Source organism: Podarcis vaucheri (genome assembly GCF_965113315.1).
Source record: "Podarcis vaucheri genome assembly, chromosome: 17".
NCBI lineage: Eukaryota > Metazoa > Chordata > Lepidosauria > Squamata > Lacertidae > Podarcis > Podarcis vaucheri.
The window spans coordinates 36980394-37005296 of NC_138755.1; the positions used below are offsets into that span (position 1 = coordinate 36980394).

At 38.1% G+C, this 24903-nt stretch overlaps 1 protein-coding gene across 3 annotated transcripts in view; it reads left to right on the top strand.

Moving 5' to 3' along the window:
* PAX5 (paired box 5) overlaps nucleotides 1-24903 on the top strand; it is a 225357-nt gene that overhangs the window by 23033 nt on the left and 177421 nt on the right. For all 3 annotated transcript variants that reach the window (XM_082205048.1, XM_082205050.1, XM_082205049.1), the window contains exons 2-5: nucleotides 4311-4476; nucleotides 10142-10339; nucleotides 17465-17529; nucleotides 20436-20564. In XM_082205048.1, the coding sequence (XP_082061174.1) occupies nucleotides 4311-4476; nucleotides 10142-10339; nucleotides 17465-17529; nucleotides 20436-20564 (558 nt within the window). The remainder of the gene's footprint in view (nucleotides 1-4310; nucleotides 4477-10141; nucleotides 10340-17464; nucleotides 17530-20435; nucleotides 20565-24903) is intronic.

Sequence of the window (24903 nt, forward strand, 5' to 3'; positions counted from 1 at the left end):
TGTATAGGAAGGCTGGAGTGCGTTGAGAAAATGAAAATTAAGAGAATAAATTATTCGGAATTAAAGCCATTATTAGGTGTGTGTAGATAATAGTTGATCAACATAAGGGATACTTTTGAGGATGGACTACAAATCAGGCTCTGCATATGATCAAAATGAACCCCCCTTCAATGGACCAGATAACCAACTGGACCAGATAATGCCAGAGACAGTTAAGTCTTGGACGTGCCAAAATAAAATCATGTGCAATAGCCAAAGAGAAAAAAAACATGAATTTCAAAACGCCCCATCTAGGCCTGTATGAGTGTTCTTACCGGTTCCTTAAAAAAACAAAAACCAAGTGACAGTGAAACTGAAATAGATAGTGTATTAGATGTTTGTTTATTGATTGCTAATGAGTTTTCTCCCATTGGATGCGCGTGCTTGCACCCCCTCGCCCCGCATAACCTGTTATCTGTCATGCTACACTTTAGTCAGGAACCAGCGTTGGCGATTCATCAGTCTTGTAAAACTTTGTATCCAAACAGGCGGACTGACTCATTGTATGCATATGTACAGATTTTTTTCTACTTTTCTTGGCGGTTTAGGAATCTATCTGTCTCTATCTATCATCTATCTATCTATCTATCTATATCTATCTATCTATCTATCTATCTATCTATCTATCTATATCTATCTATCTATCATCTATATCTATCTATCTATCATCTATCTATCTATCTATCTATCTATCTATCTATCTATCTATCATCTATCTATATCTATCATCTATCATCTATATCTTCTATCGTCCCTGAAGGAAGCATGGAATAAAAATAGGATCAGTTAAATAAATAAAAACAGCTGCGTAACACGCAGGCACAGCTGTATAGCAATACATTTAGCCACGGGTACACATACTTAATTCAGCCTGTTTTGTATGCAGATATCTAATACTGATCACCGGCAAGCACATGGGCAGAAAATGAGAAAGATTCATGCCGAACTTGCGACACCGGCACATAGCATCACACACTCTCACACACACACACACAGACGCACCCAGCTTCCTTGTGGAAGTTTCTCGAGTAGCTAATTCTATAGTCGACATTTGTCGGTCCAGCCTTACTAAATATCTGCAACCTGATTTCTCCTGGGCAGACCAATTATCCCAAGAAGACAAGGAATCTTATACTGGACAGAACAACGAACAATATCTTGTAAGAGCTGAGCTAACTTGCATTCTGAGAAAGAACTATCTGATCTTTCTGTATCTCGAGTGTTTTAATGTGCTTGGCTGATCCTTGAAGCAACGAAGGTCTCATCAGCTCGCTTTCCCTTTCTGAATTAGTGCTTTTTTATTATTTAAGTAAATTGAAACACCGATAACTTCTATCTGATAATAGGGAATTTCTGCCTGATAATAAGGAAGGCACACACTGCAGCTTCCCCACGGATGGATCGTTTTCTTTTCATTTAAACTAGTTATTCCCTTTCCGTCCCATAAATTTCCCCCAGCTAGTAAGATGACCGACATAAATCCGTAGTCCCCTTTAACTGCCAGCAAGAGACTCAGGAATGACTTGTGCGTCGTTTCCTTAGCCCAGCTTGCACTTTGGTGTCACGGGACAACTGCAGATCCAGCCCACCAAGGAAGAGAGTGCAGGTCGGTCAGGATTAACAGCAAACAACCCATCCAGGCCTTGGGTAGGAAAGGATCCTTTTCCTGGCATTCTCCTCAGTCCATATAGCTTTGGAATGGAAACTCTGACTGCCTTCTTACTCCCCTTCATTTTGTACTGGATGAAAACCAAAAGGCTTTAGGTTTGAAATTGGCCATTGTGGTTGGGGAAGAAGGTAATATTTTTGGAAGCAGAATATCATGTGCCCCTGTCTGTGTCTACTGTGTGTGTGTGTGTGTGTCTTTGTTAGTTTTCCTAAAACATCCACTTGTTTAAACTTCCTAACTCATTTTTACTATCCATTAGCATTGAGCTCCTTAGTTTATTTCCTTAACCCACCCCACCCTCCATAAGGACCAAGCATTATATACACTCAAGGTCCGTAATTCAGGAAATGTGATAACTATCTCACCCCTGCAAACCTTTTACAAAGGTGGAGGATCAATTGTTTGATTTTGCTCCAATCATGTGCACTGTTGGGCTGCTTAAACCTTCAAACATCAATGGCACATCCAGAAGCAATAGTCTTGATTATTAGAATTAAAATGTTCCATAGCCTTCTTAGTGAACCTTTATACACTAGGATACGAGGGAATTCTCCCCTCTGTTATCCCCACTATTTTTCTGTCTCTGACTTCTTTTCCTCTCATAAATCGTCCTTATATTTGGATATTACAGTAACAGTAGTCACCTGGTTGCAACTTTGTTCACTTGGGAGACTACAGTGCTTCCTTCTTTGCCCTTGACTAACTAGTCCAGGTACTCCCAAGTTTGTTAATTTCAGCTGGGTTTCATTTTCTTTCAGCATACTTATCTGTTTCAGCTGGGAAGCTGGAACTACTCTACACTACATAACTTCTAAGAGCAGGGATATACGGCTGTCTATGTTAACTGATAAATCTGACCCCTTTCCTGGTTGCTGCAATATTAACCAGGATTTTAAATCAATAGAGATTGCATCCAAATGTATAGCTAACCAAGACCTAAAAGTACACAGTCCCTTTGCCTAATTTTGACTTTGCAATTTGTAATCTTTCAGGATTCTTACGCAGCCAGCATAGTGAACAATATTTCTATTAAATAATGTTTAATATTGTTAAAGCACATTCACTGGGGTAAAAATAATGACTGAAAACCATGTTCTTTCAACAGCTGAACCCTTTAATTTTTTTTTAAAAAAGCTCCTTCCTTCCTCCTCCAGACAGTATTTTAAAGCTCAAAATGAAGGCACCAATAAAACAAAGAAAGCAAAAAGTGGACTCACCAAACTTCATTTTAAGGGCAGAACATATTTAGTCATAACTAGTCAGCTGAAAAATAAAAGATTCAGTTTTTAAAATGAGTAGCTACAGTAAGAGTCTGTGCTTGGTTGACACAAATTACTTTAATAACCAAGTAGTTATTGTGGATTTTTCATATGTTCTGACATACTCCAAAGTTTGGCAGCAATTTATGAACTGGGAAATTATTGGGTTTAAAATAAAAGTGTTTTATATATGTAACTGGTTTGTTTAATACAGAAACGGTTTGCCTTGTCAACTGATTCTGAACAGTTCAAGTCCTCTGTAAATAGAGAGATTAGCTTATTACTTTTGCTCAGTTGTTGCCAATGATGCTGGTTATTGCAATTATTTGTTTTCAACATTGCAATTTCTCTATTATAAGTAGTTTGCATGATTAACAATTTGGGAGTTAATTATATTTTCTCAGTTAGCTACATGTCATTATATTTCGCGCTCATTGATTTTGCCCAGTTAGCTGCTATTCATCTAGTTGAGAACCATTTCACAACAGATAGATGTTTCACCTTGCTAAAGGAGAGTAGTGAAAATACACACAGAGAAAGAGTAATCTATTTAGTTTGTCTGGGCCAGGCTCTGTAGGCTCCTAATATTTATAGAGGGTCTTCTACATCCTATCAGCTAGAAGTTATTGACTATACATACATACATACATACATACATACATGCATACATACATATATCTTGAGGACATACATAATTAAACTGTGATTTTCAAAGTAAAAGTGAATGCTTGGCAAATTTCATCTTTGAATAAATTTTGCTAAATTTGCCCATATTTTCCCCTTATGAGAAAATATTTGGGCCTTCTTTCCTAACCATGTGAGAGAGGACCCCTGATCCTAAGCACGTTTACTGGAAAGTAGGTCTCATTGAGCTTAATGGTACTTAAAAGTGAGTGTGCTAAGGATTTTCAGCCTTTATATCCACCCTATCAGTTAGGCATCATGAGTGATTTTACATTGCCTGATGATTTCAGGCATTGGCCTAAAAATAACTTTTGAGAGATGGTTTTGCAAATCAGAGGCCTGATTCTCATGCCACATAATCCTGGGTAATTATTGAAGTAATTAGAGTTACACAAGTGTAAAATTGCTATCAATGTCAAATTAGGTCTCAGTAAATAACATTGTTCCTCCTCCTCTCAGCAAATAAACCATAGCCATAATTTCAGAAATGGTGAACTGAAACTGAAACTCTTGTTTAAGAATTTGCCCAGTGCTTGATGGTAGATGGGAATCTATAGCTGAAACAGGCCTTATGTAAGCATCTTCTAAACAGTCACAAAGATGTATTTTTTTCTCTGCTTGTTTTTGTTTTTGTTTTTGTTTCCCCCCATATGTTTCAGGACATGGAGGAGTGAATCAGTTAGGGGGTGTTTTTGTGAATGGTCGACCACTCCCTGACGTAGTCCGCCAAAGGATTGTGGAACTTGCCCATCAAGGTGTCAGACCCTGCGACATTTCCAGGCAACTACGGGTCAGCCATGGCTGTGTCAGCAAAATTCTTGGCAGGTAAAAGGAGATAAGTGAATCTCATTGATTCTTAAAGAGAAAATACCATGCTGTTTGTTATTGGAATGTGTTTTAAAAAACAGTTCGGTTTGTGACTAGTCAGATTCTTGGGAGTTAACCCAATGATGACAAGAATTTCAGAGAAATCCATTATCTATCTATCTATCTATCTATCTATCTATCTATCTACAACCAAATCTAGGAAATGTTTTAGAAATAGATTATTGAGAATATATTTAAGAAGTTATTGATTATGGAACTATTTATTATATGCTTCCTACTGAATATACTGGCAAATCTATGAGTCATCTCAATATTATGGAAAATTACTATTTAGTGAGAGGTACCCTTTCTGTTTCTAAGAAACATTAGCAATTCAAATAGTAAATAGTTGAGGCACACTCAACAGAACTAAGTAAGCCACATTGAAACCCACCTGAAATCAACAAATGCTCGCTTAAAAAGCAAGCCATTTTTATTCATTTAATTATTTAATTTGCATATAATAAATAAAAATCAGTGTAATTATTAATAATCTTAATTACTGAACTTTAAGTGAACCTATCTGTTCACAGTGGAGATGCTCTAACTGTGTAGCAACAGCAGAATACTTAAAAAAGAAAGAAAGGGAAGCTTCTGTTGTTTCAGTATGTAAAGTACTACTTGACCTAGGCCGAGGAACAATATGATTGTGGACACAATGATTTTGAACATGCTATGATATAATGCTCCAATTTTTTAAATAAATTAATCAGGCGCATTAAACTAATGTAACTTGGTTAAGATCACAATAATCAGGTATTGGCTCTTGCAAAGGAGAGTTTGTTAATGTACCATATTACTCTGCTTTCCATCACAATGATACTCTTTTCTTTAGTCACACAAAGCATATACCGTAATATATTAGTCTTTAAGGTACTGCCGGATTCTGTATTGTCTCTCCGTCCACCCATTCCCCAGTAACTTTGAATAAAATATGGATAGGTTATTTTGTTATCTATCACTTCTTTGTTTTTCACCAGCCTAACCTAGAAAAAGTTAAAGGTTTTTGGTTGCATTTGAATAATTTCAGCTGTAATCCAATTCATGCTTTTGTGGAAGTCCCATTGCACATAGTGGGGATTACTTCTGAGTAACCATGCATAGATAGAACTCTTAAATGTTTATCACTGATTTTTCAACCGTATATATTTCATTTTCACTACTATGACTTCTGTACTTCCACTGACATATAAAAAAAGCTATTCATAAGCAGACGTAAAGATTTGTAGTTAGTGCTGCACAAATACAGTTTCTTTAGAAAGTTGTGCAATTTCACACTAACTAGAGCCAAATTCTCAAGTAAATTTGGTAAATTATGGTTCCTTTTTTAATAAGGTCATCTTTCCATCTCACTACATAAAAAGGAACTTTTGACCATGGATGCAAAACCAGTCCCATTTATATTAAAATACAAAAATTCTGCAGTAAAATTAAACATTCTTTATAGTGTTCTGTGCATGTGAATCCTTTCAGTATACCCGTTCTCTGTGCGAAATCCTCAGAGTCAATAGTGGGATATAGCGAAGGTCAGCAGATACAAGTAGACCTGGATCTTTTCTGTCTTACATCTATTTGACAAAATGTCAGTTCACTGGATTAAAGGGAAGGAGTCTTGATTTTATACTGCCATGTGTGAAAAGACAAAAAACAAGCCATAGATGCTGCTCTGCTAACTTTAATGGAAATACTCTTGAGTAAGTAGTTTCAGGACTGGATCCTTAAGCATTCTAATATTGTTGATATTTCTTAAAAGAGGCAAGTTCGGAAACTCAGCGAAAAGCCTATCAAAGACACTGGTAGTGTTAAGATTGCACAACTGGAGATTTTTCAGATTTTTGTTTGTGATGCCGGAGGAAGCCAATATGTATGGTCTCAGGAATGTTATTTAAGTGCAGTTTCTAAAATTACCAGTGTCAATGGCAGCAGTCAGTTTTGTGACATTTTATCTTTGCTACTTCATCCCACCCCGATGGCAGTCACATCAAAATTTAACTTTTAGCTTACTATTTCTATTAGCCAATGAATAAAACTAATAAACAAGCAACTCCTTACCAATAAGAAAGAACATCTAAAAGTTTTACTGTTTCTGAATAGATTTGTCACTAGATATATTTGCATTGCTATGGAGCTAAGAATTGAGTTCCAGAGCTTTGTCATTTAAGTTGTCAACAATAAATTGGAATTTCATAGCTCATTATTTTCATAACTAATAATTACAGTTGGAAAAATGTCACTGTAATTGGAGCACTCTCTCTGTGAATATATATATATATATATATATATATATATATATATGGAACACGCACAGAAAATATGCTTGATTCTACATTTAGGAATCAATATTTCTTAATTTACAACAGTTAAAGACTGGCACAAAATAAATAGCAACAGTGGCAAACCTTTCAAAGATGTCAACACCAGCAAATTGTTTCTATATTTACTAGTTTGTTGCCGAGCCATCTTAACTATGATTGTTTAACTGATACTGCTTGAGAATATAATGGGATCTGTATAGGCAATGCATTTTAGACCAATAACAATGCCAGCATCCTGAATATGGGTCTAGATTCTTCCCAAGACTTGACATTGCATTCTGGGACGTTTGGTCTTCTCAGACTATAAGTTAAGTTATGAATGGGTGCAGTTTGTCTTATGGTGGTTGTTCACAGCACAAATGAAATTATTTGTCATTACTTGGTTTGATACAAGTTTGTTAATTTACTGACCCTAGCATTAGATGAAAATAAGAATGATGTTTTAATCGCCCAGTAATTCACGATCCGTAGAACCCGATCCACCTATTTTGCTGTACTGTTTGAGGCCCAGAAGCCAGTCTGATGCAGAATCCTGTATACTATCATGTTTAAAATATTAGTGACATTTTAACCTAATAATAAAAAACAGTGCTCTCAGATCAGGTCTATTCCAAACCTGCTTAGTTTAAATAGTGTAATAGCATTAGGTAACACAGGGTTATGGCTTGAACGCTGACCTATTAATGAGCAAGTCCCTGGTTTAAATCTCACCACTGCCCTTTCACTCGGTGACTTAAGACAAGCCATTCTTTCTGGTGCTCAGGCCCTTGCTATACTTTTTATAGCAATTTAGACTTCACTTCACATGGTTCAGGCTATTGCAGGCGCCCAGACCATTCTCTGGGTGGGAAAATCAGAATTCAAATCCGCGCTTGGCCATAAAGCTGACTGGGTGTCCTTGCGCCAATCAGTGGCGTAGCGTGGGTTGTCAGCACCCGGGGCAAGGCAAGTAATTTGCGCCCCCTAACCCGTGGATTTGCGCCCCCTAACCTGTGGATTTGCACCCCCTAACCCGTGGATTTGCGCCCCCTAACCTGTGGATTTGCACCCCCTAACCCGTGGATTTGCGCCCCCTAACCTGTGGATTTGCACCCCCTAACCCTAACCCCCAGATGTTGCGCCCGGTGCGGCCGGCCCCCCCGCACCCCCCACACTACGCCACTGGCGCCAATCACTCTCTCTGCTTCACCTACCTCATAGAGTTGTTGTGAGGGGAAAATAGAAGGGGAAATGTCAGCATGTACTGTATGCTGTTTTGAGCTCCATGGAGTAGTGAAAGGTAAGATAAAATAAAAAAAAGTGAGAGGTATATATAGTAAATAAAAATGACTTCTAAATCAGCTACTGAGGGACAATGAGTGCAAAAGGATATGTAGAAAATCAACTATTGTAAAAATAAAAAGTACTCCTCATAAGCACAGTGACTGATGAGGGGCGACTTTCTTCTTAAGTACTTTATCAGCCCGGTACTATTGACTTTGATGAGAAGAATTTAAATTAAATTAAAGTTATTTTCCTTAACTGAGTTGAGATCAGCCATGGCTGATTAAAACAGGAGAGTCCATGAAGGCATTTGTTATGCATTGTTTTGTCATACAAATGTACACTATCAATTATTTTATGATATTCATTGTATATACAGTGGTACCTCGGGTTACAAACACTTCGGGTTGCAGACTCCGCTATCCCGGAAGTAGTACCTCGGGTTAAGAACTTTGCCCCAGGATGAGAACAGAAATCGCATTGTGCTGTGGTGGCGGCAGCAGCGGGAGGCCCTATTAGCTAAAGTGGTACCTCAGGTTAAGAACGGTTTCAGGTTAAGATCGGAACCCCAGAACAAATTGAGTTTGTAACCAGAGGTACCACTGTACATGAAAACTTTGCAGCTTCATTAGACTCAGTGCAATATTTCAGAAGGCTCTAATAGCAAGCTTAATCCAGCCTTCCCCATCCTGGTGCCTTCCATATGTTCAGAACTACAGTTCCCATCAGGCCCTGCCAGCACTGTCTTGTTTCACCAGTATTTCTCAGCCAAAGAGTTGTACAACAGACAATTTCTTAAAAAACCCAATAGGAAAACATAAACACAGGATGTAACTGAGCTACATATCCTATTGAAATCAGCAGCAAAACCCTCATTGATTTTAATTGCTCTAACCTCACTTCAGTGTCTTGCCAGTGTGGTGAAGAAGGATATTAGGCCCTGACTGGATATTAGGCTCTCAGAAAGAAGACGCCCAGCTGAAATTGTGTAGTTAAATGAAAATATGATGGGCACCAAAGTGCTGGGTCCAAAATGCAGCCCAAAATTGTAAATTCATCTTATTTTAATATGATGTGTGTCTGAGCCTTCTGTATAGAAAAATAATACAGATTTATGATATTGCTAGTTAGAGAGCCTTTGGTTGGTATACAAATAATTGGGTTTTCTGTGTTGAACTTCTGTTGGGACACTGCTGGTTTGTTATCATGGCTGTTCTCAACAAGGTCAGAGACCTTGATAGTCTTTAGTCTACAGTAGCTGAGCATTAGACTCAAAGGGTGCACATTACCTAAATTTTCTGTAATGTAACCATGTCCATTTTACTGGTGCCTATATAGGAAAAGTGCTTTGTAGATTCTTCTTTCATTTGCATCAGTAAATTGCAATGGGTTACCGAGGAGAATGGGAGTTTAACAGTAAAGCCAGTAGTTCAAAAATTCTACCTACCCTGAAGATAGCAGTCAGGAAAAATGTGTTTTAATTTTTGCCCTTCACAATTATGAAGAAAAAGGAATGAAGAAAAAGGAGAGAAATTCGTGCAATTTTTTGACTGCACTTATCTTTCCATGATATTGTTTTACCACTTAGTTGCAAAAAGATGGTAAGTCTTAATAGTAATTTACTACAAATGGGACCAATGCTCCCCACCCCTTATTTAAGTAAAAAAATTATGCCAGTGCCAATTTCTTTTTGTTATTGTTGCTATACAGATTAATAACTCACATTTTCAGTTAATTTTCAATTTTCACTTGCCCTTTAAAATCACATCATTTTTATTGCCTTCTGGCCATGAAGGAAAACACACATGCACCTATAGTTATATATCAAACAATCTATAATGGCAAATTTAAAAAAAGAATTAGGACACAAATCATGTGACGTTAAACACTTCTAAGTCTTATTGATTTCAGTGGGAGAATTAAATACATGGGTTGCAATTTACTAGGGGTCCATTACATTAGAATATATAATGGGAATGACCACTGAAAATGCATTCCTGAATTGATTTTAATTTTCCTCCCTCTTTCCTGAAATTTTGTTGTAGGTACTATGAGACTGGAAGCATTAAGCCTGGAGTTATTGGGGGGTCAAAACCAAAGGTCGCCACACCCAAAGTAGTAGAAAAGATTGCAGAATATAAACGCCAAAACCCCACCATGTTTGCCTGGGAGATCAGGGACAGGCTTTTAGCAGAGCGAGTATGTGACAACGACACAGTACCCAGCGTTAGCTCAATTAACAGGTAAGGATCTTTTGGACAGTACAATGGAGATGCATGTGGGCAGTGTTTCTTACAATTGTTTGAAAATGGAATGGGTCAATTTTGATTATTTGCAGGGCTCTTCACATGTGTAAAAGGCATTCATAGCCATTTTGTGATCTGTTTCTCATGCAATGTTTGGAGGACTGAGCATAGCTGGAAGAAGGACCTTGTAATAAATTTTCTGAAAGGCAAGGGAAAAATGAATATACAAAATAAATAAATACGAACATTTCTTTCTCCACAACGCCCATTGTCTCTGTCTTGAATTTGTTATGTGAAAACTAGGAACGTAACTGTTCTAATGCAAAAAAGTGTGAGTCTATAACTTTGGAATGTGGACTGGGAAATAAGGAAGAACTAGTCTAGGACAAGGACCATGTGGTCATATTTTGCTAGATTTACCATCCATCTTTATTATTGATTAATTGAAAGTGAACCTGGGTAGATCAGTAGTGCATCTGCTAATAGAAACAAGTGTGGTAGAATCTAGAGTGTCCTCCAGTTTAGTGACCTGTGCAATGTGTCTATTAAATCTTATGCAGAGGGATGATTAATTTTGCAAAATTCTTTTGAGATTCTTGCATACAAAGTGCTATCTTAGATTGTGTATTATGAAGTTTCTGTAATTTGTACTTGTCCGGTGCATGAACAGTCATGCTCATGAACAGTGTGTCAATTACTGCTTTTCTCAAGAAGCAATCACTGTCCCAGTGTGCATAATTGTAGTTCATCACATCAAAAGTTAAGTATATATTTCATAGAAGAACTGAAAGATAATTCAGCTATGAGCTACAGTTTACTTCACAGTAGTTCTAGTTAAGTCCACCTTGTTACCCTGAAATAGATGGCTTGCAGATCACATCCTTTATGATTTTTTTATGTTAAATCCCGAGAAACCAAGCCCCATTAGTGGGAAGTGTCTCGTGTTTAAGGTAGCAGCACAGCTTAAATTGGGATATTTGGATTTTTTTAAAAATACAACTTATTTTAAATTTAGAAAATTCACACAAGTGGACTACTTTTCTGTATTAGAAACAACAACCCCAAAGAAAATTTTCATGGAATTTCATTTAAATGCTCTAACTTTATCTAACAATAACACACTATTTGTATTGCTGGGTGTGTAATATATAGCTGCAAAATTATTTTATTTGTTCTTTTCGATATCCAAGCATCTTTGGAACACTCACTAAATACTTAGTAATTTCCTCATAGGATTTTAAAATGTTTTTTAAAAGGTTAGGGTACAAAAATTGCTGATTTTTGACTGGTTACTAATCTAATTGCATATTATTACAAGATATTTTGCAGTGAGAATATACAGCTTTGCACATATTAATAATATGAAGAAAGTTAGCCCTGTTGAAATTAACAGGGTAATTTAAAGCACTTCCTGATTTTCACTATTATTGGATGAGACTCAATCACATATTGTACTGGCAAATTCAGGTTGTAGAATTCAGGTTGGGAGGTCTTGCACGGCAAACCAGCTTCACCTCCAGACTGACCTTTTTAAAATAAGGAAAGTGATGGAAAAATGTGCTAGAAAGTATGGGATAAAATTTGCTGGATGCAACATCATTTAACCTCCCCACAAGCAAATGAGAATGAATGCCCAATAAATTGCTGATATCACCTAATCTCCTTAAGAACTTTGTGCAGACGAATAATGATAAATGTTCAATAAATGGGTTACCTGATATTGCAATTGATTTATGTCCCATTGAATTCAATAGATGTTAAGTGCAAGCAGCTTCACTTTGGCTCCATCTTTTAATTCTAATGCCATTCAGAACATTGGCTTCTGTTTCCTAAACAGAATGAAATCTCAAGCACTAGAGACAATAGAGCATAACCTAATTTATCTGCCTTTCCATATGCTTTGGTTATTTGGTATTTACGTTCCCTGTTGCTATGATCATTGCAGGACTGTGGGCAAAATTATGTGCTCAGAAAGTGTCTGGCTAAACTGAAGCTGTACTATTTTTGCATATTGCAAAGTCATTTATTTAAAATGTTTGGCTAAAACTGAGAAGTAAAACAACAGCTTGGCCTATAGGCTAATTAAGGGAAAGTACATGGACTTAAACCAATTTAGTCCCATTGATGTCAATATGGCAAAGCTGGCAGAAGCCCAAATATTCCTGGGTTGGTTTGGGCTGTCTGAACTATTTTTTGCCTGAAAACAACATTTATCTTTTATGTGCGCTAGAAACCACCCGCCCAGCTCTGCAATCAGCTATAGTCATACTACTAGTTATACTGTTACAAGGCATGTATCCTGGTTCTATGCATAACTAGCAAGTTACTTAACATTTTAGCTTTTGCTGCCTGCCCCAAATGAAACTGTTATTGAAGAATACTGAAAAAGTTATGTATCGCAATACATAGCTTTTATATATCGTAAAACAGACCTGCTGATTCCGTCATTTTATAGCAGAGACTCTGAAGAACTGAGTAGGGTTGCCATACGTCCAGACTTTTGTGAACATATTCGGAATACTGCACTCGGAAGCAGCGTCTAGGAGGGAAATCGCTTAATGTCCGGGAAAATCCGGGTGTATGGCAACCCATGTCAGCAGTGGGTTGCCATACACCCGGATTTTCAGCGATTTTCCTTAAAAAAACTTTTCTGTCCAGATTTTCCCTGTTTGAAATATGGCAACCCTAGAACTGAGTATGACTAACTTTCTTCCTTCTCTTCATCTGGAGGCCACCAGACTGGGGAAGGCTGCTTTGTAGAATATCATACATGAATAGACAGGTCCCTACCCAAAAAGCTTTAAGTCTAAGTTACCTAAGTAGTGAAGGGGGAAACACAGCAGAAATGAGGGAAGGGGGAATGTAAAATAACAAAAAAACAAAAGGAGGGAGGAATTTATTTATTGCACTGAAACCCACGTGGTTGCACTAAATATGGATCCTTAAACATAGATGTACACACACACACACACACACACACACACACACACACACACACTTCAATATAGAGCTGTGTCATGCAGCTCCACATTAGTCTCTGGGCACATCAGAGAGGCTAAGGTAATAGAGGATGGATGAGAATAAATGTAGGTACATGTATTTACATTTTTTTTTTAATTTCCCAAAATTCTCTTTTGTAAACTCATGGGTGAAAAATACAGAGTTTGGCTGTAAACCTTAGAACACCAGCTGTTGGTGACCAGTAACAAGGGAAACCTATTAACTTCATGCCCTGCTTGTGAGAACACAGTCATACCTGTCTGGCCACAGCTGGTAACATTGCTGAACTAGATATAAACCTTTGGTCTTCAACTGCAAGGCACATATTATGTTCATAAAAAGAGCAGGCACTGGTAATTTTTTTGCATATTTTCCCCCCTTTCAGTTACTCTTGCTGTATTATTTTTGAATATTACTGCCTAATTACTTAAAATGATTAGCAGCTAAGTTCCAAATAAGTAAATCACAAAACAGGTTGGTACAGTTTGCATGAGATAAACCCCCTGCAGCAATCTGTTCAATCTCTCTCTTTCTGTCTCTTTTCATATACACATTTATGTACATACATGAGGGGCTTAAAGGAAAGTTGATACCTTGTTGATTTTTGCATTTCAGAGAAAGAGAGAGAGAGAGAGAATTAAATTTCAATCCTGACATGTGTCTGGGACTGAGGTGTTCTAGTTGTTCTTTTCTTTCAATTCATTCCTCTAGGTCTGGTATTTGCAGCAGAGTCTTGATCCTACACCAATAATTGATAAAACACAGTGCCAGCTCAGCTGGGTCCCTGCTTACGTCATTTGTCTACTGTGGATATATAAAAAAATGTTTGCAAGATGACAAGTAAACTTGAATTCACCCCTAGTGAATGAAATGCTTTATAGTTCTGGGGAAGATAAGGTATAAGTGGAGAGACAATAGCAAATGGGCAGATCCGTGCACATTCTGACACAGAAAAAGTGCATGCTTCTGTCATCTACTGCACAACTTAACAGTTTCTAGGAGAGGGCAAATTGGCATCCTTTGAAGAAGCGACTATGTCTCTTTCACCAAGTACACATTTCTGTATAGCAGGAAATATATGGATCAGATATATTAATTTATAAGATACAGAATAAATTGAAAATGTGTAAATAAATAGAGTTTGCAGGGCAAAGAAAGCAGGTCCATCTGAATGTTATTTGAAAACCTAATAAAATCTAGCAATATTTAGGGATGATTCATAATTCAGGTGGCATTCATGTTTTGCATGTGGCGTTGGATGCCTGAACACATGAAATGAGGATGTGTGCGTGTAAGCATAGGGCGGACACGCAACAGAGAGTAACGATCACCAGTTCATTCAAGGCCAGTCTTCTCTAACCAGTTGCCCCCACAGAACAACCTCCCCACCTGCCTTGACTAGCTTACACTCCACGTAGTATTGCTCTGTAAAATGGAGAAAGCTATGTCCTGTGTGGAAGCACAAAGCAGAAAGGAGACATATGGGACATTCTGCCTTATAAGACGTGCCAGGTTGTTCCCTGGCCAGTCTGGAAGGCACCACCATCTCCTCCGTGCCCTGAACAATCCCATATGTGCATGGGATTGTTTGAGGGTGCTCAGTAAGGAGGAAGTGAACTCCGTATATACTCAAAAATGTATTTTATTTTAATTGATCAGGAAGCCACCCTGGAAGCCTTTTTGGGCAAACACTGGGCAAAATACTTTAAAATAAATACATGTGCTTCTTTCTTATACCTAAAGAGAGAGAGAGAGAGAGATTGCTTTAAATTAGGTGCTGTGTGAAATATCCAACACCAGCCCTGCTCTGAACCCTGTACAGATGCCAGCAGAGTGATCGGTGTGTAGGAATTGCACCTGTCACCTGTTTGGTTCCCAAGGCCATTTACTCAGTGCAAAACCACTCTACAGCCTTGTGCGGATTGAACAGGTCAGTTGCATGCTGAGATGCAGGCAATGTGAAATGTAGCAGCTGATTTGCAGCAGTGCAGATACAGCCTCCAGGCCTTCATTCTCGCTAGATAGCGTGCAAGGCTTCTAGTGGAGAAGCTGCTGTACATTCAGAGAATACTTGCAGAGCAGACCTAAGAAGTAGAGGCTCGTGTTGCCTCATCTTCACACTGAAATTCTCAACTATGGGTTCCTGTTACTTTTAGGTGTGCCTCAGTTCCTACCCATGTAAGAAGGCTGCTCGCTGTGTCATTGTATGATTTACTGCTCTTACCTTGCTTTCTTCTAATCAAACTCTTCTAGAGGTGGGTACTTTGCTGTATCTCTGCATTAGGTGTGATCAGATCAGCTTAGTCACCCATGATGCAAAGACAGAGCAGAATTAACCACCTTCTGCACGGCTCACTGCTCTGTTCCTTGGGCTCATACAGTCTAAAACTATGTTCAGAGCAGTGCCTTGTGCTGAAACAGGCCTTGAACTAGAATTGGGGGTCACAAACTCTTAAAATGCAAATCCTTCAGTGTACAGGAGTTTTCGGTTTTACTTATTTCTTTGAAACGTGCTTCAGCTTTCAAAACTTTTGGAAATATAGTATTACTCAAAGAGGGTCCCATCCTGAATTGTTCATTAAGTATTAACACAACACAACAACTACAACCAAACGCTTCAGGTGGAACTTGGAGTAAGCCCATTGAAATTAACAAGCACAACTACCATTATGCCTGTTAATTTCAGGGGGTCTATTCTGAGTAAACCTTAGTTGAGTACTACCCATCATAATCATCTACAGTTTGGTAAATGGTGCAAAAGAAGAGGCAGATAACAGTAATTTGGCACTGTCACTTTATGAGTTGATGTTCTGAAATGCCAAAGAGGAAAATGTTTTGTTTTTTTAAATGACAGGAGAGTGTTCTTCTGTGAACATACTAAACATGAAAAAACAAATCTGGAAGACAACCAGGCAAAAGCTGGGAGTGTGGCCAGGAACTCATCAGGCCACAAGCTGCCAGCTAAAATATTATATTAAAACAGGCATATATACTGTGTGGAGAATTATATCAATTAACTGTGTGCTATTTGATAAAAGACCGTTCTATAGTGAGTGCATCAATCTTGTTCTTATTTAAATCAATGGCAAGATCTCCATTTGCGTCACTAGGAAAATATACAGAGAAGACCTCCTGCGTTCAGTGCTCTTAATGCATCTCCACAGTGGATTTTCCATTGTTAACAATTTTATTTATTTTATGCTAACTTCAATTCTCCAACCCAGTATTAACAAAAGCCTAAACCATATGTAGCACACACACACATTTTGTTGCCTAAAATATGTTAGCAAATATTTTGAAAGTAGGTATGACTCTAGATATGTATGTATGAGTAAGTTGGCACAAAAACCTTAATTGATGGTGATGTTAATGTTTAGGGCATTTCTACAAGTCTGTTGTGATCAGCCAACAGGAATGAGCAGAGAGGAAACACCACAGAATTATTTACGGTAGTTAATGAGACATTCCCTGTTGCGAGGGTTTAGAACTGTGCAGATTTTGCTCACTGAATATTTGGTGCTGTGAGGAAAAGCAGCAATCACCCACAAACCTGCACCAGGGTCCACATTTTGCCCCAATCTGGATAAATTAGTCATGCTTAACTCCAGTTGAAATTAATGAGACAAGGTATTATTGAGATCAATAGTATGTGTAATTATTATTATTGCAGTTATTTTATATCCATTGGAAGTCAATGGAATTTAAGTACTTAGATCCTGCGTTTTGGACACTGTGTTGTTTATATTGTATAGTTGGCTTTGGTTCATTTGCTCAGCTGCAATTCTTTCAGTCTCTCTTGATGGGGTGATTACATATATGAGTTACAGTGAATGTCCAAGCATTGTGAATGATGACATTCACACATGAAAGTGGGCAATTCCAGTTTTGTGAATGTATTTAAGTAGACATGCATTTCCCAACTTTTCAGCTATGGCTGATAACACATTTAGGCAGTTCTCAGCTCAGTGCATCCTTTTGGTTTTCAATTTGGGAAATATAATAGTAATGAAGAGGAATAATTTTCTTGGACACTCATCATGCTTAGTTATTGTTTACCTGCATAGCTATTTTTTGCTCTATTGTTGTATACCTAATAGTAAGTAGCCATTTGTCTATATGCAGGATTATACGGACAAAGGTACAGCAACCACCCAACCAGCAAGTCCCAGCCTCCAGTCACAGCATAGGTAACTTTTTTTTTAATATACTTAAAAATATATAATGCAATTCATTCTAAAGAACTTTTAATCACTCTTATGGGCAGATAATTCTGCACAGAACACTTCAGCACACGTACTAATGCACCTTCTTTGTCATTCTCCAAGGGCTGAACATGGTAAATGAATTTTATAAATACTGCTAAAAGGTTTTGAATTTTACTGATTATTATGATAAATAGCTTTCACCATGAGACAGAAAATTGAAATCTAAACCAAAAAAAAAAAAAAAAAAATCATCCCACTAATGGGGGTCTATAGAATGTCAGATAATTAAAGTAATAAATCAAGAAAGGGATAGTTATTCATAACATTTTCTGCATCATTAGTCAGTAAGTAGTTTTGAATGTGTTTTTTTCTTCTATCAACCAACCCTTCCATAATTCTTTGTGCACTTGCAATTTTGAGTGAAGAGGTAGCAAAACTTTGAAAACTTTTTACTGCGTTTTCTTCTTCTTCTTTGCCTAATTCACATGCAGACCATCTAACTCTAGTCATTGAAGAGTGATGGACTTTATATTAGGGGTTTTTTTTTCTTGTGGAGTCTCTGACAGATGAGCATAACCTTGCTTAAAATAAGCCCTGTTAACTCAAACTACTTTTATAATATATTCAAGCTTATGTAGTCCTGTTGAACCAAATGAGTGAAGTCAAAGTACTTTGGCTTAACTGGGTTGTAAGGCATGCTTCCATAGACCACTTTGGCTTAAATATTCACCGCCTCTTTTCTCTTCACTGCAGATTTTCAAATTTTTCCTCTGCCTAATCCTTTAGAACTGAATTCACTAAATTTTATCTTGAAAAATCTCCATATTTTCTGAGCTGTCAGCATTTTAGAATACTAACAACCTAATCCACAATCCAGCTAAAATGAAGTTCTTAGATTTAAGACAGTTAATCTCAGTGATTTCAGTAGGGACTAAATTGGTTTAAATCCACATACTTCATTAAAAATTATGGACTGGACTACAGGCAAGCAATCCTCTAACCATTTACTCTGGAATAAAAATCCTGAGTCCAATTTTAGAATCTGGAGTTAATCTCATGTATGAAGTGGTAACTCTCTCAACATATAGGAGATTTCAGACAACTTGCAGCGTGCATTTCGGTATTTCTGAATTGCACGAATATATAAGACATATGAGCGATGGTTTAAATAAGCCTCTAAACCACAGTTTCCTAAATACACAAACTAGAATGTCTACCAACCACAAAATTTAATATGAAAGAGACCACTCAGAACATACTCTGCATCTTAAGTCCAATTGATACAGTTCTACCATATCCAGGATTCCCAGTGAACTCTACAGAGCTTCAAGTATTGGACCGGGCTGTCCTTAGTATTTGGCAGACTGAGGTGCCTATCTCAGGAGCCATATTTTGGATGCTATAAAAGGGCAGCAAATTGTTAGTTATTTAATCTATTATTATACTTTTGGCTCTTGGTCTGGGCACCGTATGCACTGTGTTGAGGCAGTGGTTCAGGGGATCTAGTGCCCCCAGTGCTATCTTTGTCTTACTCAAGTCCTCAAATGCTGAAAGAGTTGCAGATTATCATATCATAGATTTCCTAGTATCAGGGGTCCTAGCAAGAATGCAATCTACTGTCAATTTAGAGCAGCTTTTCCAAACCCCCAGATGCTTTTGACTATAATTCCCATCAGCCTCAGCTGGCAAGACTATGCCTGATGGGAATTGTAGTCCAAAACACCCAGAGAGCACCAGGTTGCAGGCAGGTGCTTTATTGCGTTGGACATAAATGGTGGGAGATGTAGGCTCAAATCTCTGCTTGTCCAGGGGTTTATTTGTCCAGGCAAAATAATCATAACAAACTTTTAGACTGATGCATCTTGCGCCATATATGTTGACCTGAATGCCTTGGAGATGCAACCAGCAATCTTTTGCGAAGTAATATAGCATAATGTTTAAGAACATGAGCTGTAAGCTACTTATCTGTAGTTCTTATCTCATTTCAGCCATGACCTCTATGGCACCAATGGATTCCCTTAGGCAGCTACTTCTCATCTTAACATGGGGGTAATATAACACTAGCCTGTGGTACAGAGTTGTTGTATCAGTTACTGATAAAACAAACATGAAGCATTTTGAGCAGTTTAGAAAAGTGCTATATCCTGTGACAAGGGTAGCTAACATGGTGACCACCAGATGTCTTAGACTACAACTCCCATCATGGCAAATGGTTGAGAATGATGGGAGTTGTAGTTCAAGACATCTGGAAGGCACCACACTGGTTAACCTTGTGGTATGGGTTCGTTAATGGCACAGATCTCTACCATTGTTCTCATGGTATACACAGCTGACTCTCAACTTAGGCAGGGGTTATGTTGCAGGGATAGTGCATAAAGTCAAAATCGCTTAGAGTCAAAATATATTGGGTGGAATGGTGGGTGGAATTGCCAGTCTTTCCCCCCAGAGGCCCACCCCTCCCGCTTTTTATTTTTATTTTTAAAAATCATTTGCCAAGCCCTCGAAGCTGAATGCGCAAAAGTTAAATGCACATATGTTGTGGGTCTACTTTGTGTATATATGAAAATAGACAGGGCAGAATATTTTTGCAATGCTTGATAGGTACCTGATGCTAATTTAGCTTGCTGCTGTATAAAGCTGGTCTTTCTGTCAGCAACAAAAGCTAATAAGATGGGGCTGGGCTGTAAGACATGGCAGAAAATGAAATTTAAATGTTCAAGAAAGGTACCCAGGCTGCAAATTTCCCTGTTCCCCCTCTCCCAGCCTCCTGGTTGTAGGTAGTGGTATTGAAACACAACTATCAAAGATGGCAGTCATGGAAAAGTTGTTTGCATGGCTTCCTCTCTTGTGTGGATCTGTGTACTGATTGGTTTGTTTCTAAATTACAGCTTCCACGGGTTCCGTGACACAAGTGTCTTCAGTAAGCACAGACTCAGCAGGCTCCTCCTACTCCATTAGTGGAATTCTGGGAATTACCTCTCCCAGTGCGGAAAGCAACAAACGTAAAAGAGATGAAGGTAAGAATAAACACATATTCCTTTCATATTCTTTTTTTTATAGTTTATAGAAAGAGTGAAATTTTATCCTCAATCTCTGCTGCAAAATTAATTATCTCCTTCTCGCTACAAACCTGTTTCCCACTTAGAGATACCTATTTTCTTTGTATGTTAATTTGAATTAACACACACACACACACACACACACACGCAGATAGGAGCTAATAAATTTCTATATCAGTAAAAATTATAATTTCAAAATAACCCATTTGGAAATTAGGAGCCAAACTATCAACGAAACAGAGATTTGAAAAGGCTTGGAATCTGCTTCCTTTGCCATACCATTTTGGAGGACACAGTTGCGAACTTTTTGTCTAGTGATGTGACTATTTTAATTTTACTTAAGAACTAAGTGGGAGGAAAAAGCATGAGATTCTGACATATTTCCTCTTGACTAAAATGATAGGGGCTTGCGGCTTTCCAACACCAATTACTGTATGAATTGACAACATGGTAAAACACCTTCTGTTGCATAATCATTTTAATATGAGAACTGGGCAATGCCTCTGACTCTTCTTGCATGATCAGTTTGACTGAGGGTAGATTCACATTATGGTTTTTAATGCTGACTTTTTTATTTTGTAGATTTCTGAATAATTTAAAACTGCCTGGGTACAGAAAGCATTGTGGCAAATAGAGGTGGCACAAGATAAACCTTTTGTTTAAATAGACTTGCTTTTGTTGAATGAGGCTTTTGAATGGTTCAGCGCAAGTTCATTAGCATCAACTTCATTCAGCATTTCCTGGTTCAAGTCACTTTCTAAAGACTTTTCAGAATGTGCCCAGTTGCATTTTGAATTAAAACCATTTACTAGGCTGGATCTGTCTGTGCTATGACTGAAATCTGCAATTGGTTGGATTTGTAGATTAATCAACTGAAGTTTGGTTGATTAATTTGTATGACCAATTTTTAACAATAGAGGTATGAATTAAAAACACATTTTGGTTTATTATTTTCTTACATTTTCATAGCTTACCCATAACAAAAATTCTCAGCAGCTCATGAAGCAATATGTTTTGGTTCCTATGCTAATAAAACTGGGATTTTTTTTTTAAAAAAAGAAAGGAAAATATTAAAGATTATATTCTGTTCAAAAAAGAGTGGAAGTTATGTCTATTTAAGTTATGTTTAGACATCCTTAAATATCTCAAAAAAACAACAACAACCCACCTATGGTGAGGTTCTGATAATGTGCAATGTCATTCAAATTAAACTGATCAGTTACCAATTAACAGGCAGTTAGTACTATAATCATGTAGTTTTTAAAATTCTAGTGTGCACTTAGTGTGCACAAATCTGATGAAAAGTCAACTCATGTTGGCTTTGGAACACAACACCCCCCCAACATGTGAACAGACAGTGCTGCCTCCAGTTTTGGAGGGCTTTTATGTAAAGTGCACTCATTGGGCCCTCTTGCTGAAAGGGCACACCTGCTGTCATTGCAATTAATTACCTTGCCCAATCTGTATAAGCACCCATCCTATGGTGTGATCTTTGAGGATGCCCACAGATGTCTGCCCCTGATGCCAGTGAACTGAATTCTATGATTATAATAATACAAGTAAAACTAGGGTTTGGAAACAAGCTTTTCAGCTGCCAGAAATAGTCACATTGATGATCCAGTAATTCTCAATAAACGTGAAAGCACTGATGCATGTAAATGAAACTCAACCCTTCCACTGAAAGGCGTGGGGAGCCTGCTTGCAAAGTGAACCCAATGTTGCTCTAGTCCAGTTCCGCTTTCTGCAGAGGAAGTGTTTTAGGTTTAGGGTTGTTTACAACTGTATGCTCATCAGGAGTTCATGAACATATAAAGCGGTTTGCTTAAATGTGTGCAATGAGTCACCAGAGAACTAACATGTTCATATCACTGCTCCCCAAAGGGTTTTCAATTGAAGTAAGTCACAAATGCAGCTGTGAGTCACCAGTTGCTGAGCAGTCCAGTTATGGATGTGCATGTGTGAACTAGTATTGAGTGCAAAACTTCTGAGTTGGAAATCATTTTAATTATAATCTGTTCTCACCATCTGTTTTGATGGAACTTGGCTTAATCTAACAGTTCCACAGATATAGAACTAATGCTTAGCAAGCATTTGCTGCTCATTGAAGGTTCAAAGCACTTTACACACATCATGACAGCAATTATTGCAATCATCCAATAAGTTAGGTCAGTATTACCTTGCAGGCAGGAATAGAGGAGATATTAAAGGTCTACATAAATATATTTAGTGAATTTACAACTGAGGTGAGAATTGAACCAGGTTTTCCTTGGCCACAGCAGTGCTTTCCACCACAACGCAACAATTCTCAACAGCACATAATAATATATAATGCATAAGGAAAAAATGATGCTTTATTGAAATCATATAGCCTCACTAACTGTTCAGTTTGTTTCACCCATAACAAATAAGTTATAGACAAAACAGGCACCATAGCTGATAAACAGATAATAGATAAAACCACTTAGTCAACGTACATTTATTGTAACATCTACAAGCATAACAATCTGCATTAACTGTGACCAAATGTAGGGGGGGGGAGTCTTCCAGATATACCAGGGGTCATCAAACCTTCTCAGCAAACCCTCAGACCTTGGGGGGCCAGGACTAAATTTTGAAAAATAATAATGAATGAATTCCTATGCTCCACAAATAACCCAGAGATGCATTTTAAATAAAAGGACACATTCTACTCATGTAAAAACATGCTAATTCGCAGACCATCCGTGGGCTAGATTTAGAAGGAGATTGGGCCAGATCTGGCCCCCAGGCCTTAATCTGCCCACCCATAAAGCTAAAGGTAAAGGGACCCCTGACCGTTAGGTCCAGTCACGGACAACTCTGGGGTTGCGGCACTCACCTCACTTTATTGGCCAGGGGAGCTGGCGTACAGCTTCCGGCTCATGTGGCCAGCATGACTAAGCCGCTTCTAGCAAACCAGAGCAGCGTGCGGAAATGCCGTTTACCTTCTCACTGGAGCAGTACCTATTTATCTACTTTCACTTTGACGTGCTTTTGAACTGCTAGGTTGGCAGGAGCAGGGACCGAGCAACGGGAGCTCACCCCGTTGCAGGGATTCGAACCGCCGGCCTTCTGAATGGCAAGCCCTAGGCTCTGTGGTTTAGACCACAGCGCCACCCGTGCCTACCCATGAGATATACTAATCCACTGATGTTTAATATTTCCTTTGTATTGTAGGTTAGGGTACATGTGCATACCTGCTACATCTACTACAAAGTAGTATTTTACTCATTTATTTTTGAGGATCAGTTTTTGGCCAGTGTGTTTATGTTTTGTAGGGACAGAGTTGCTTAGGTATTGAAGATTGCCCAATCCCTATTCAGCTGATAGAGGGCTTAGCAGGATCCCTTAGCCTTACATTAGTGGAGGGGAACCAACTCGTTATAGAAAGATAAACAAATTGACCCCAGCAATCTCTTTCTTGTGTGTGGAATCCTAAAACAACAAAACATTTTCCTTCTGTTAGGTTCCTCTAACAAATTAAAAAAGAGAAACTTGGAAATGCATTCCTATTAATACATTTGGGAGTAAGCCCTATTGAACTCAGGACATGTGCTGCAAAATGCCCACACTGAAAAATGGCTGTAGACTCGGACCAAAGAGTTGCCCCAAAATGAATTTTCCAGTTTGAATGCTATCATAATTTTGGTGGAAAAAAGGAGGAGGATATGGTTATTTAATTATATGGAGCAGTATAATGCATAATATATAGAAGGTGGCCAAGTTAACATTTTTTTACTTTTCCAAAGTGCAACATTCAGCCTTAAATATCATTTTTGCATAGTTGATATATTCACAGCTCTGCTCAAATATGTTGGGAAATACTAGGCAGTAATTATGATCCGCTTGCAGGTGCTGTGTGAGCAGGGCTAGCTAGTGGTATAGAACGGGCTCTTTCCTTAGAACTCATAAACTGTATCCATGACACACTATGATTCATTACCTTTTTCTGTTCACCTCACCATTGACATTCTTTAGCAGATGTCACCAGTCTTTAACTCAGTGGGTTGCATGCCTGGTAGCAACAGGGGCAAACTATATCAGACAATCTTTATTGGTTTATGTAGCTGAAGGTGTCATTTTCCCCTCCTGTTGTAATATGAATTCAGAGCAGATGTGTCTTAGTGGGGGATCGGTTGTTTTCACTTATAACTAAAGGACACACTACTGGAGACTGACAAAAGAAGCAGAACATGGACAGCAACTAGACAGTAGATGGTTGCTAAATAGAGATGAATTCTTCACCTCCCCCCTTCTTAAAAGGCAGATACTTTTAGCC